This window comes from Sus scrofa, chromosome 17 (assembly GCF_000003025.6).
Source record: "Sus scrofa isolate TJ Tabasco breed Duroc chromosome 17, Sscrofa11.1, whole genome shotgun sequence".
Lineage (NCBI taxonomy): Eukaryota > Metazoa > Chordata > Mammalia > Artiodactyla > Suidae > Sus > Sus scrofa.
In genome coordinates this window covers 28,627,881-28,639,925 of record NC_010459.5, presented here as the reverse complement: position 1 = coordinate 28,639,925, position 12,045 = coordinate 28,627,881, and the positions used below count along the sequence as shown (strand labels likewise).

General features: G+C 43.9%; 1 protein-coding gene across 10 annotated transcripts in view; it reads left to right on the top strand.

Moving 5' to 3' along the window:
- The window catches only part of RALGAPA2 (Ral GTPase activating protein catalytic alpha subunit 2), a 271,136-nt gene that overhangs the window by 39,306 nt on the left and 219,785 nt on the right, over positions 1 to 12,045 (top strand). For all 10 annotated transcript variants that reach the window (XR_002340063.1, XM_021078026.1, XM_021078030.1 and 7 more), the window contains 3 exons: positions 818 to 875; positions 8,147 to 8,190; positions 10,987 to 11,164. Coding sequence is in view for 9 of the 10 variants with exons in the window: in XM_021078026.1 (XP_020933685.1) it covers positions 818 to 875; positions 8,147 to 8,190; positions 10,987 to 11,164 (280 nt within the window). In the remaining variant the exon portion in view is untranslated. The remainder of the gene's footprint in view (positions 1 to 817; positions 876 to 8,146; positions 8,191 to 10,986; positions 11,165 to 12,045) is intronic.

The window sequence follows — 12,045 nt, the reverse complement described above, 5'->3', positions numbered from 1 at the left end:
GCCGTAAAAAAGAAGGAAATAATGCCATTTACAGTAGCATGGATGAACTTGGAGGGTGTTAACGCTGAGTGAAGTTTCAAGTCAGAGAAAGACAAATACTGTGTGGTATCACTTATATCTGGAGTCTGAAAAGTACAATAAACTAGTGAATAAAACCCAAAAAAGAACAGACAAGAGGTACAGAGAACAAACTCGTGGTTATCAGTTGGGTTGGCAGTATAGAGATGGGGAAATGAAAATGGTTATTCTATGGAATCGTGTGTGCGAAACTTGAAAATTGCAAAGTACTCTAGAGTTTTTTAAAATTTTTAAATAAATAAATACATTTTGACTGGGAAAAAAAGAATCATAAAACATAGGTGCACATGGAACCTCTCTTGAGTCTTGAGTCTTTCTCTCTTGAGTCTTGATTTTAATGGAAATGGGAAGTGGAAGGAGAAAAAGAAGAAACCTAGAGAATCTGGCATTTGAGAAGTTACTCTCTAATATTTTAGTAATGGCCATGATGTAATTAAGATAAAATTGTCACTTTTTATCATTTCCATTAGGGAGAATTCAAGTTGGGACAGTGATATCTTTAAAACATTCAGGGACGTAAGCTTGCTTGGGACAAGTCAAAGAAACTGTCCCATGGGGATCCAGAATAAAGTGCAACATTTATGTTATTACAAATCTTTTTTTTCTAAAATATATCTGTATATATGTATAAAATATATCTGTATACATGGCATGTACTGTGGGCTATCATGAAAATGTGTAATTTCATTTGTTATTTATTTTCTTTCATCTGTTATTCGTTTTTTTGTTTGTTTTGTAGAAAATACTGCAGTTTCTACCTGAACGAATTTTCTTTCGATGGCATTACCAGAGTATAGGTAAGAACAATTGCCTTAAAATTTTTTAAGTGATGTGAATTTCTTCCAGTTGTGTTTTCAGTAATGTTTCCTATAAACAACACCTTCCAAATAAGTTAGAGCAGGGAGTATTACCAAGGGTATGCGAACTAAAACTGAGACCAGTCAGCTTTGGAGGAAAGTACATTATCTGTCTCTTGCTCTAAAAGTGGTTCATGGACTTGTAAGCATCAGCCTCCCCTGAGAACTTGTCAGAAAATGCAGACTCTCAGGCCTCAGCCACACCTGTTGAATCACAGCCTGCCTTGCCAGCAGGAGTCCCAGGGGGATTCCTGTGAACATGGAGTTTGAGAAACATTGATCTGGAGTATTCTTTTTTTTTTTTTTTTTTTTGTCTTTTCAGAGCCACACCCAAGGCGTATGGAGGCTCCCAGGCTAGGGGTTGAACTGTGCCTACACCACAGCCATAGCAATGCTGGATCCAAGCCACATCTGCAATCTACACCACAGCTCATGGCAACACTGGATCCTTAACCCTCTGAGCAAGGCCAGGGATCGAACCTGCATCCTTATGGATACTAGTCAGTGGGGTTCATTAACCACTGAGCCACGATGGGAACTCCTGGAGTGTTTTTCTTTCTTTTTTTTTTTTTTAATTTTCCCACTGTACAGCAAGGGGGTCAGGTTATCCTTACATGTATACATTGCAATTAGCTCGCCGTGATCGTTTAGTGGTTAGTACTCTGCGTTGTGGAGTGTTTTTCTTAAAGAATTTTACATGTTTTTCTTACAAGAATATTCTTGTACTTCAGGCCTTTATCATTGATGTAGTAGCAGGAGGGAACTTGAAATAAAGCAAGTCGCCATGGCTGCCCTTCTGTTCACTTGCTGACATCTAACAACAGTCTCTCAATTTAATAGTCACAGTACAACAGGAGTAATTTGTGACTTGGATTGTGAATTTACCTTCTCTTGAAAGAGCATCTGGTTTAGTTCTTCTGCCTTAGAAGACTGGCACTCCTTTACCAGATGATGGTATTTGAAGGGAATGTGACCCTATAATGGAATCTTAACCATTTGATCATTCATTCAAGTATTTATTGAGGGAGAGACATTTATGTGCAGGGTTCAGGGGCAAAACCAGAATATCTCACCACACTGTGCTATGTAAGCTGATTGCCTCATGGGGGTTAGAGGAGGAAAACGGATTCCAGTATGACTGTTGCTGTAAAAGAAGTGTAAGCGTAGCCCAGACAAAAAGAATTGAATAATTCTCTTCAGAGGGATAGAGGAAGCCTTTGAAAGAGGTAATTTCGATCTGAGCCTTCAAAGATGAGTGTGGGATGGGCTTTCTAGGTGGGAAATCAAGATGGACCCGGAAGGAGCACAGCACCCTCAGTGGATAGTCCCAAGTTCAGGATCCTGAACTTAGTTCAGGATGATTTAGGTGAAAACTGTAATTGACCTTTATATAAACCGAATTATTTACAGTCACATGTTATACATGTAAAGAAGTTAAGTACATACTCAGAGTCCATCTGCTGAACTGAATGAATAAATCGTTAAGATTGTGCTTCAGTCTTTAAATCTTTCAAACTCAGATGTTGTTCTTTCAATTTTAGAGTTGTTGATAGCATTTCTGTTTAACTGGTGCTCTGACCCTCTGTATTTAAATTAAAGTACAAATGAAAAAAATCAACTGTTAAGTATAATTCAGAGAGATGTGGGGATCTGTGATGCTCCCTGGTGTAGCAGGAATGGATGCCAATGAAAATAGCTGCATACAGGAGTTCCCATGGTGACTCAGCGGGTAAAGAACCTGACATAGTGTCCGAGAGGATGCAGGTTCGATCCCTGGCCTTGCTCAGTGGGTTAAGGATCCAGTGTTGATGCAAGCTGTGGCGTAGGCCTCAGCTGCCGTTCTGATTTGACCCATAGCTTGGGAACTGTGTTTAGTAGTGCTTCTTAGAATCTTTTACTGTAGTCTATGTCGTCTGTATCATCATTCCTCAAATGAGACTTTAAAATGTCTGAAGACTAGTAGGCCCCCCCCAAGCATGAATAAATTTATTAGAAATTCGGGTAGAAATTAATTTTCCATTTGTGTTGTGAAACGTTACGTATCTAATGACTCTGCCCAGTACCTCATGGGCTGGTTCAAGTTGCAGGTGCAAGTAGCCTTTGTTCCTGGGATAAGAATATCTTCTGAGAACAGGGACTTCTGTACAGTGCTCGGTCTCCTGAACCACTGTGAGAGCAGGTGTGTTCCTAGTTTGTCGACTAGAATAAGGCGGCTGTGACCCAGCCAGAAGGAGTCGTGTCTCTGAATGCTCAAGTGTGAGCATCTGCATTATAAAGTCATCCTCGCGGCTGGCCCTTACATGGTTCATGCCTGACTCAAAGAGCCTCTTTTCAGATAAATAGATTTTTTTTTTTTTTTTTTTTTTTTTTTGTCTTTTTGCTATTTCTTTGGGCCACTTCCGCGGCATATGGAGGTTCCCAGGCTAGGGGTCTAATCGGAGCTGTAGCCACCGGCCTACGCCAGAGCCACAGCAACGCAGGATCCGAGCCGCGTCTGCAACCTACACCACAGCTCACGGCAACGCCAGATCGTTCACCCACTGAGCAAGGGCAGGGACCGAACCCGAGACCTCATGGTTCCTAGTCGGATTCGTTAACCACTGCGCCACGACGGGAACTCCAGATAAATAGATTTTTGCGCCATTTATCAAAGTGGGTAGAACTTGGTGTTCAGGCAGGTCCGCATCCCTTTGTGACAATCGTCAGGCCAGATATGCTTTGGAATCCAAGTTTCTCGGGTTTGAGAGTGGCAGTGCGGTGCACTGGTATAAAACGACCATCAGGTGACCCTCAGGGGTCTGGACAGTGCCCTGCCAGCCAGACTGTTGCGGTTGCTGTGGCCTCAGATGTAAGTACTCAGCGACACCCCAGCCAGCCCCAGTCAGATTAGCCTGGTGTTACCACCCCATGTGTGCAGGGCAGGGCAGGTCCTGCCACTGAAGAGCTAGCAGAGGAGTTCCCATTGTGGCACAGTGGAAAGGAATCCGACTAGGAACCATGAGGTTGTGGGTTCGATCCCTAGACTTGCTCAGTGGGTTAAGGATCTGGTGTTGCCCTGGTTATGGTGTAGGCCAGCGGCAATAGCTCCAATTAGACCCCTAGCCTGGGAACCTCCATATGCCGCAGGTGTGGCCCTAAAAAGACAAAAGACAAAAAAAAAACTAGCAGAAAAGTTTCCATTTTCATAGCTTTTGGGATTTTGAAGTTGCCAGTAAGGGATCGTGAATTTGTAATTCTACACATTTCAGGTTTTTTTTTTACATACCTCACTGTACCTCTTGCATTCTTCCCAGTCTGTTTAGATCTGTTAAAACTATTACTTTTTGTCACTCAAGGTCCTGACCAAGTTAGTTAAAGAAAGTAACTATAGGGAAACATCAGATTTCCAAGGGAAGGAGCATGCCTTAGGCATCTCCTCAACACTGGCATCTTGGCCTGTGCAAAACCTCCGAGGTGAGGGCTGGAGTATTTCCCAGTGCCCAACAGTCTAAGTAGGAATCTAAGCTTCCTTATTCCAGGTTCTGCGAGTTCTAGGTACATAGGATTCCTTACCCAGCAGGCAGAACACTGCTGTATAAACTTATTATTTTTTTTTTTGTCTTTTTGCTATTTCTTTGGGCCACTCCTGTGGCATATGGAGGTTCTTAGGCTAGGGGTTGAGTCGGAGCCATAACCACTGGCCTACACCAGAGCCACAGCAATGCGGGATCCGAGCCGCATCTGCAACCTACACCACAGCTCACAGCAACACCAGATCGTTAACCTACTGAGCAAGGGCAACCTCATGGTTCCTAGTCGGATTCATTAACCACTGCACCACGATGGGAACTCCCTGTATAAACTTCTTAATTAAATGTTCTGTGGGGCAGGTAGGGGCCAAGGTGCTCTGAAATATTAAGTTAGCACCTTGAAGTTTGGTTTTCATCCCAGTGATGCAGGATGCTTCCTGTCCCCAGTACAGAAGACAGTGTTACTAAGCATAGAAGCCTGAACTAAGAGCAGCTGCTATATTTTGCAAGTTTTAGATGTTCTCAGACCCCCCCACCCCCACCCCATAGCCATGTTTTATCCTGAGAAGGAAGGAGATGATTCGAACATCATCTGCCACAGTGTTGGAAGCCTGCTTATCTTGTCACCTTGTTTGTAGCAAAGAGAGACATCCTATTTCTCTTAAAACTGTTTTTAGAAGGAACATATTGTAAGGTTTTTAAGACTAGCTCCTTGCTGTAAATCATTGATTGAGGAAACATATTTATGTGTTTGCTTTTCTTTTTATGGCTGTGCCTGTGGCATATGTGGAAGTTCCTGGGCTAGGGGTTGAATCAGAGCTGCAGCTGCAGGCCTGTGTCACAGCCACAGCCATGGCAACACTGAATGTGAGCTGTATCTGCGACCTACACGGTAGCTTGTGACAGTGCCGGATCCTTAAACTGAGCAAGGCCAGGGATCAAACCCACAGCCTCACAGAGACATCGTCAGGTTTTTAACCTGCTGAGTCACAACAGGAACTCCAGGGACACATATTTGGAAGTTTTGCATTGTGCAATGAACCTGTTTCATTGTTCTGAGCATCTAGAGGTACTGCTTCAGGTGATGTTTGGAGAGTAAGGAGATTAGAGAGAATAGGGCTGACACAACACGTGTGAACTCTGTGATATATGCTGACCTGCTACCCTACCCAACTATTTATAAATTTCCACTACTAGTGGAAAAAAAAAGGTGGTTCAATTTTTCCTGAAGTTCTTTTTAGGACAGAAAATCATCGTGGATAAATGGGGCTGCTTGAAGCCTTACCTGTGGGCAATACTGAGAACTGTCAAGGAGTGAGATGATGACAGAGAATGGCACATCAGCAAACCAGGGATATTTGGTGCAAGGGCAGGCTGTGGTACCCCTCATGTGCCCACGTGTCATCAGTACAGGACTCGAGTTACACATGTGTTCCCTTTAAGAAAGTTTATTGCTCCTGAACCTGTTCTAAGCATGTATATATATTAACTCATTTAAACCTCGGTACAGTGCCCTGTGGTAGAGGCTATGAGTATCCCATTTTACAGATGGGAAAACTCAGGCATGATGAAATTAAGTAAGTGACCCATGTTCCACAGTAAGCACAGAACCTAGATTTGAACCCTAGCAGTCTGGCTCCTGAATCTGGCTTGTAACTTCTAAGCTGCACCGCTTCACATGTGCAGAAGTTTCTGATACAACAGCCTGGAGTAGATCCAATACCTGTGTATTAGTTTTCTATTGCTGCTATAACAAATTAACCAAATCATTTTAAGAAGTAGGGGCCTACTGACGGACATGGGGCATAGATTCTGTATGTCTCTTTGTAAAGACTGTTCTTTTTATATGTACGTTTCTCCTCCCACTGTAGGGGAGAGTGGATATAGGCAACTATGGATTAGCTGAAAGTTAAAAATGAAAGTGTTGGGTCCATTTCAAGAAGGGGAAGGACTGAGCATCCCCAGGGGTCACACACAGTGACCAGGAGAAAGTGTGTCCGAGAGTGTACTGTGAGATGATGCACTTGCCAGATGTCTGGGAAGAGAGCTGACTGCACACTTTGTCCTCAGCCTCCTGGCAGTTAAAGTGTCTGTTGCCCTGCCAAGCAGCATGAGGTCCTCATAGGCATAAGGGAATCAGTCTTAAACAGAGGCAGAATGGACTTTGTTGAGAAAGGATGCACGTGGAGGCAAGGGACGAGGCCCTGGCTGGCGGGCAGGTGTGGAATAAATAGTCCCGTGAGCAGAGTGCTTGAGGCTGAGCTGTGAGAGAGCCCTGCCTGGTCAGCGCCGACTCAGCTGCACATGCTTTGGTGGCGGCAGAAGTGAAGGGAGGCGGGCACTTCCTTACTGACCACAAACCATTAGTGGTTTAGTGCTGTGACCTGGTCAAAATAATGGTGAGTTTCCACCACGTCCAATGTTAGGTGTTATAAACGGTACAACAGCCATAAAACGCTCCTTCAGAAAACCAGTGATTTTGTTACGGCGAATGAATTCCTAAAGCATATGTATTTAGCTGACATGCACGTATCTGGCCCGTGGGTATGACCTGCAGCAATGTTGAGGCACTGGCACCATTTCTTCGAAATGCACTGGTGGAGTAAAGGTGACTTGAGAGCCAGGTTTCAAATATTGCACAAAACTTGCCATCAGGAAATCTAAATGATTATTTCTGTTGAAAAAATGGGAAAAAAGATTCTCTCACTTAAGGGTTCTGATGTATTTTTATTTTAAAAGGTGACTTCCTTTTTGTGGTTGAATCTCATTTAGAGGCTGCGTATGGCATTTAAGTGTAGTTGCCAAGCCCTCTCCCAGCTAAGGGCCTGAGCGCACCTGTAGAGGCCTATATGACGTGTGTCCATCCTGTCCGTCCAGTGGGCTGCAGCAGGGTTTCTGCTGTGGGCTGGTGCGGTTCTGAGTGAGCCTTGATCCCCTCTCCTTCTCAGAAACCCGAGTGCTTTGTCAGATGAGGTATTGATGGACTCAACCCATAAATGTGGTTGTCATTGCAAGGAGAGTTGTCCTGATTGTTTGTAAAATGTTCTTGTAAAAATGTGTTGTGAGCAGTAGATTTGTATTGTTTTTTTTTTCCTTTAGAGATTTTAAAACGTCATTCATTTTGTGCTTGACGGAGACACTTGCACACAATCCACTGTGGGCATTTAGGTTACCTTAATATCAATCATTTTGACCCTTAAAAGAATTTTTTTTTTTTTTTTTGTCTTTTTGCCTTTTCTAGGGCTGCTCCCACGGCATATGGAGGTTCCCAGGCTAGGGGTCTAATTGGAGCTGTAGCCACTGGCCTATGCCAGAGCCACAGCAACGCAGAATTGGAGCCGTGTCTGCAACCTACACTATAGCTGATGGCAACGCCAGATCCTTAACCCACTGAGCGAGGCCAGGGACCGAACCTGCAACCTCATGGTTCCTAGTTGGATTTGTTAACCAATGTGCCACAACGGGAACTCCTCTTAAAAGAATTTTGAAGAGATTCCTACTTAAAGTATTTTTATCCTAAAAATATCTCTCCTTCTATGACATTGCTTTGCTTCTGAAGGTCAGCCTTCTTCCTCTTATTTTTTAAAAATGACATCTTATGTCATAAGTACATTTTTTTCTTTGTAAAACCAATCTTTTAAAAATAGATCTTAAATATGCATTCATATGCCCCATTTCTAATACATTGTTTTAAACTTTCAGGCTCAACTTTAAAGAAGCTTCTACACACTGGAAATTCTATTAAGGTATTTATCTTAGATAAAAGTGTAATGGCGTTTTTCATAACTCTTAAGCTTACTCATGACATAAAGTGACAAAATTAGGCCATTTTGAAAAACATCTTTAGAAGCCATTTAACTTAGTGTTAATTTCTCATTGAGAGATCATCTAACAAATACTGTTAGAGTTTTTGTTCTCACGTCATAATTTGTGATAGACATTTTATTTTATTTTACTTTATTTTAAATTTTTTGGTCTTTTGTCTTTTTAGGGCTGCACCCATGGCATATGGAAGTTCCCAGGCTAGGGGTCTAATTGGAGCTACAGCTGCTGATCAGCAACGCTGGATCCAAGCTATGTCTGTGACTTACACCACAGCTCAGAGCAATGATGGATCCCTAACCCATTGAGTGAGTTCAGGGATGGAACCTGCAGTCTCATGGTTCCTAGTCTGATTTATTTCTGCTATGCCATGATGGGAACTCCTTTTTTTTTTTTTTTTTTTTTTTGGTTGGGGGTACGTTTTAAATATTATGAGAAGAAAGTGGCTTGGGATTTGGAGATTTGAAATTCCAAATTCTAATTTCTGCTGCGTGCAGCCAGGGACCTCGGGTGAAGTGCTGACTGCTCCAGCTTTATCATCAGAAAAGAGAAGGGACTGAACCAGGTCCTCCCTAAGCTTCAGAGCTACTGTGCCTGATTCTGTTCACATCAGTAATCTTCTTATTAAAATTTATAAAAATTACTACAATTATTAAAGTGATATGAATCTTTTTTTTTTTTTTTCCTTTTTTGAGAACCCTTTTGGGAAAAAAGAGCAGCAGAGCCTTACTCTTGAATATTTATTTGCAGCAGATCGATCTTTCAATTTTGACTCAAATTGGCTTATTTTAAAATGAATGTGCCTTATTTATTTATTTATTTATTTATTTTTGCCATTTCTTGGGCCGCTCCTGCGGCATATGGAGGTTCCCAGGCTAGGGGTCTAATTGGAGCTGCAGCCACTGGCCTACGCCAGAGCCACAGCAACGCGGGATCTGAGCCACGTCTGCAGCCTGCACCCACAGCTCAGGGCAACGCCAGATCCTTAACCACTGAGCAAGGCCAGGGATTGAACCCGCAACCTCATGGTTCCTAGTCAGATTCGTTAACCACTGAGCCTCGATGGGAACTCCGAATGTGCCTTTTATAGTGATAACATACCATTTGATGCCTGGATAAGATGACCCTAAAACATAAGTGGCCGAAGAAGCTGACCTGGGGTATGAGTGTTATGGAAGATAATTCACTTCAGCTATTTAATTCGTGAGTGTGCCTTTAATAAGCTAATACATTTTTGGTTTTATACCAGTTTAAATAAACAATCCTAGCCACTCAAACTTGATCGGTACACTATCTCTTACCTGCTGGAAAAAAAAAAAAAAAAAGGAGGTGAGCTGTTACTAGTTTCATGATTGTTTCTACTTTAATTAATGGTCATTTAGCAAAAACTTACTAGGTTATCTTCCGCTTATTATTGGCCTTATTTACATGTAATTTTCTTAAATGGAGTTAGCATAAAAATTGGAGACTTGTGGTAGAATTTTATGGACGCTTTCCTCTTGTTAAATGTACTGTACTTGGGTTAGCAACCCATAGAGCCCTGTCATCTTATTTTGTCTGGTGCTGAATAGCACTCTGTGTTCAGCAATGTCACTGTTCATCTTACCTGCTGGCCAAGTGTGGGCGGGTGGGAAGAGCGTGCTGAGCCCAGGGTGTGTCTGGAAGGGCTCTGGGGGATCCGCTGTTGATGGTGCAGCACTGTCACCAGACAGGTGCCTGTCTTGGTGTATTTGACGTCTGTAGGAAGTCAGCCAAGCTTTTTCTTCCTTCCTTTATCCATCCTTCCCTCCCCTCTCCCTCCTCTCCTTCCTGTCTCTCCTCGTCCTCTTCCTATTCCTGCAGAACCTTCTGCTTGGCCTGAACACTTGCTCTGTCAGAATTACACCACTTCAGTGTCATTGAAAGGGGACCAGGCAGCCCCTCGATTGTGTGCATTTGGAGCTCACTACCTCTTTCAGCTGTGTCTGACCTTTTCTTTCATTCCTTTTACTTAATTTCACTTCTTTTATTGACATCATCTTTGCAGCCATTTAGGAATTCTGTGTTTAAGAATTCTAGGAATGGGATGAAGTTGAAAGTCAGTGCAGAGGAGGAGAAGGCACATCTACCTATATTGACGTTTTCTACCAGGCGATGCCCATGATTCAGAGTGTGGTGGAGGCGTAGAAGAGAACAGAGTGGGGACAGAGGAGCCAGGTCATCAGGGGCCTGTTTAGCTCTGAGTGTTCTGATTTTCAAGAGTGTCTTACACGTGCATAATGTAGTGTCATGACAAAAATTCTGTCCAAAGCACAGCATAAATTTGGAAGCTTTGCATTGTTTTCATGGGTAATCAGGTGTTGGTGATACAGGCACCATTGCCTTAAGGAGAGGAGTGTTAATGGGAAATTCTTATGTAGTGTTTCTGTGAGCTGGGCAGTTCAGACTCACTCCCATACCAGTGCTTTGTGGCAAACTCTGCAATCATCCCTATTTTATAGACAGGAGGCCAAGGCCCAGAGCAGTGACGTGGTCTCCGTGGCTCACTTTTGGGCCAGCGAGTGGCCGGGCCCAGGTGGCGGCATCCTTGCCTCCTGGTCACTAAGTGAAGCACTTGGTGCAGAACTTCAGCAGAGCCTTTAACGTCTCATTTTCCCCCCTCAGAACCAATGGCACGTTGCAGTGCATTTCTGCAGATACATCTCCGTGATTAATTTTGTGGCCTTTCGTTTTGTTTTTAGATAAGATGTGAAGGAATCAGGCTGTTTCTTCTGTGGCTTCAAGCGCTGCAGACGAACTGTGCGGAAGAGCAGGTGCTGATCTTTGCCTGCCTGGTGCCCGGCTTCCCAGCGATCATGTCATCCAGGGGGCCGTGTACCCTGGAGACGCTCCTCAGTCCCAGCCCTGGTGTCGCTGATGGTGAGTGACGTTCGCACATCCCACAGGTGCAGAGCTCCCTTGGCGTTACGTGCAGGAGTTCCTCGGTCTGTCTGTTTCTTGAATAGACGCTGTGGTCTGTTTCTTGAATAGACAGGTGCTGGGGAGAAACTGTACCTGTTCGTGCTCATTGTAGATTCTTACAAACATTAGAACTGACGGAGTTGGAGCCTATTTCCTATGAAACGATGCTGGGAGAAGTTTGCTGGAGGGGTGGTTAATGGGAGCAGAAGGGAGGGGACAGATATTGAATGAGTAGGGACACATGGTGCTTCTGGAGGGCTTTTGGTGTTAATGAGATATAAATCCACTGTCCAAACTGCTGGCCACTGTCCTCATCACAGTGGCTTTGTAAGTGGACATTCATCTGCCCACCCAGGCTCTTTTTGGCCAGCTGTGTATTTTCATGCAGCATCATGGATGGATGGTAGTGGCCTTGTGAGACCATTAGTGGCAGCTCTGTGCCTAGTGAGTTTTCAGGGAAATTGACTGTCACTGATTTCTTTTTCTTTTTCTTTTTTGTCTTTTTAGGGCCACACCCATGGCATATGGAGGTTCGCAGGCTAGGGGTTGAACCCTGAGCTGTAGCTGCCGGCCTACGCCACAGCCGCAGGCACATGGGATCCAAGCCACATCTGCAACCTACACCACAGCTCATGGCAGCGCCGGATCCTTAACCCACTGAGCAAGGCCAGATATCAAACCTGCATCCTCGTGGATGCTAGTCAGGTTCATTTCCGCTGAGCCACGACGGGAACTCCAAGGTCATTGATTTCTACTGTGCATTACTTCCTTGCTCAGTGACAGGCAGGTGTGTGGTCGCGGGCTGGCCAGAGCAGAGCTTGGAAGGGAGAAGAATGGCC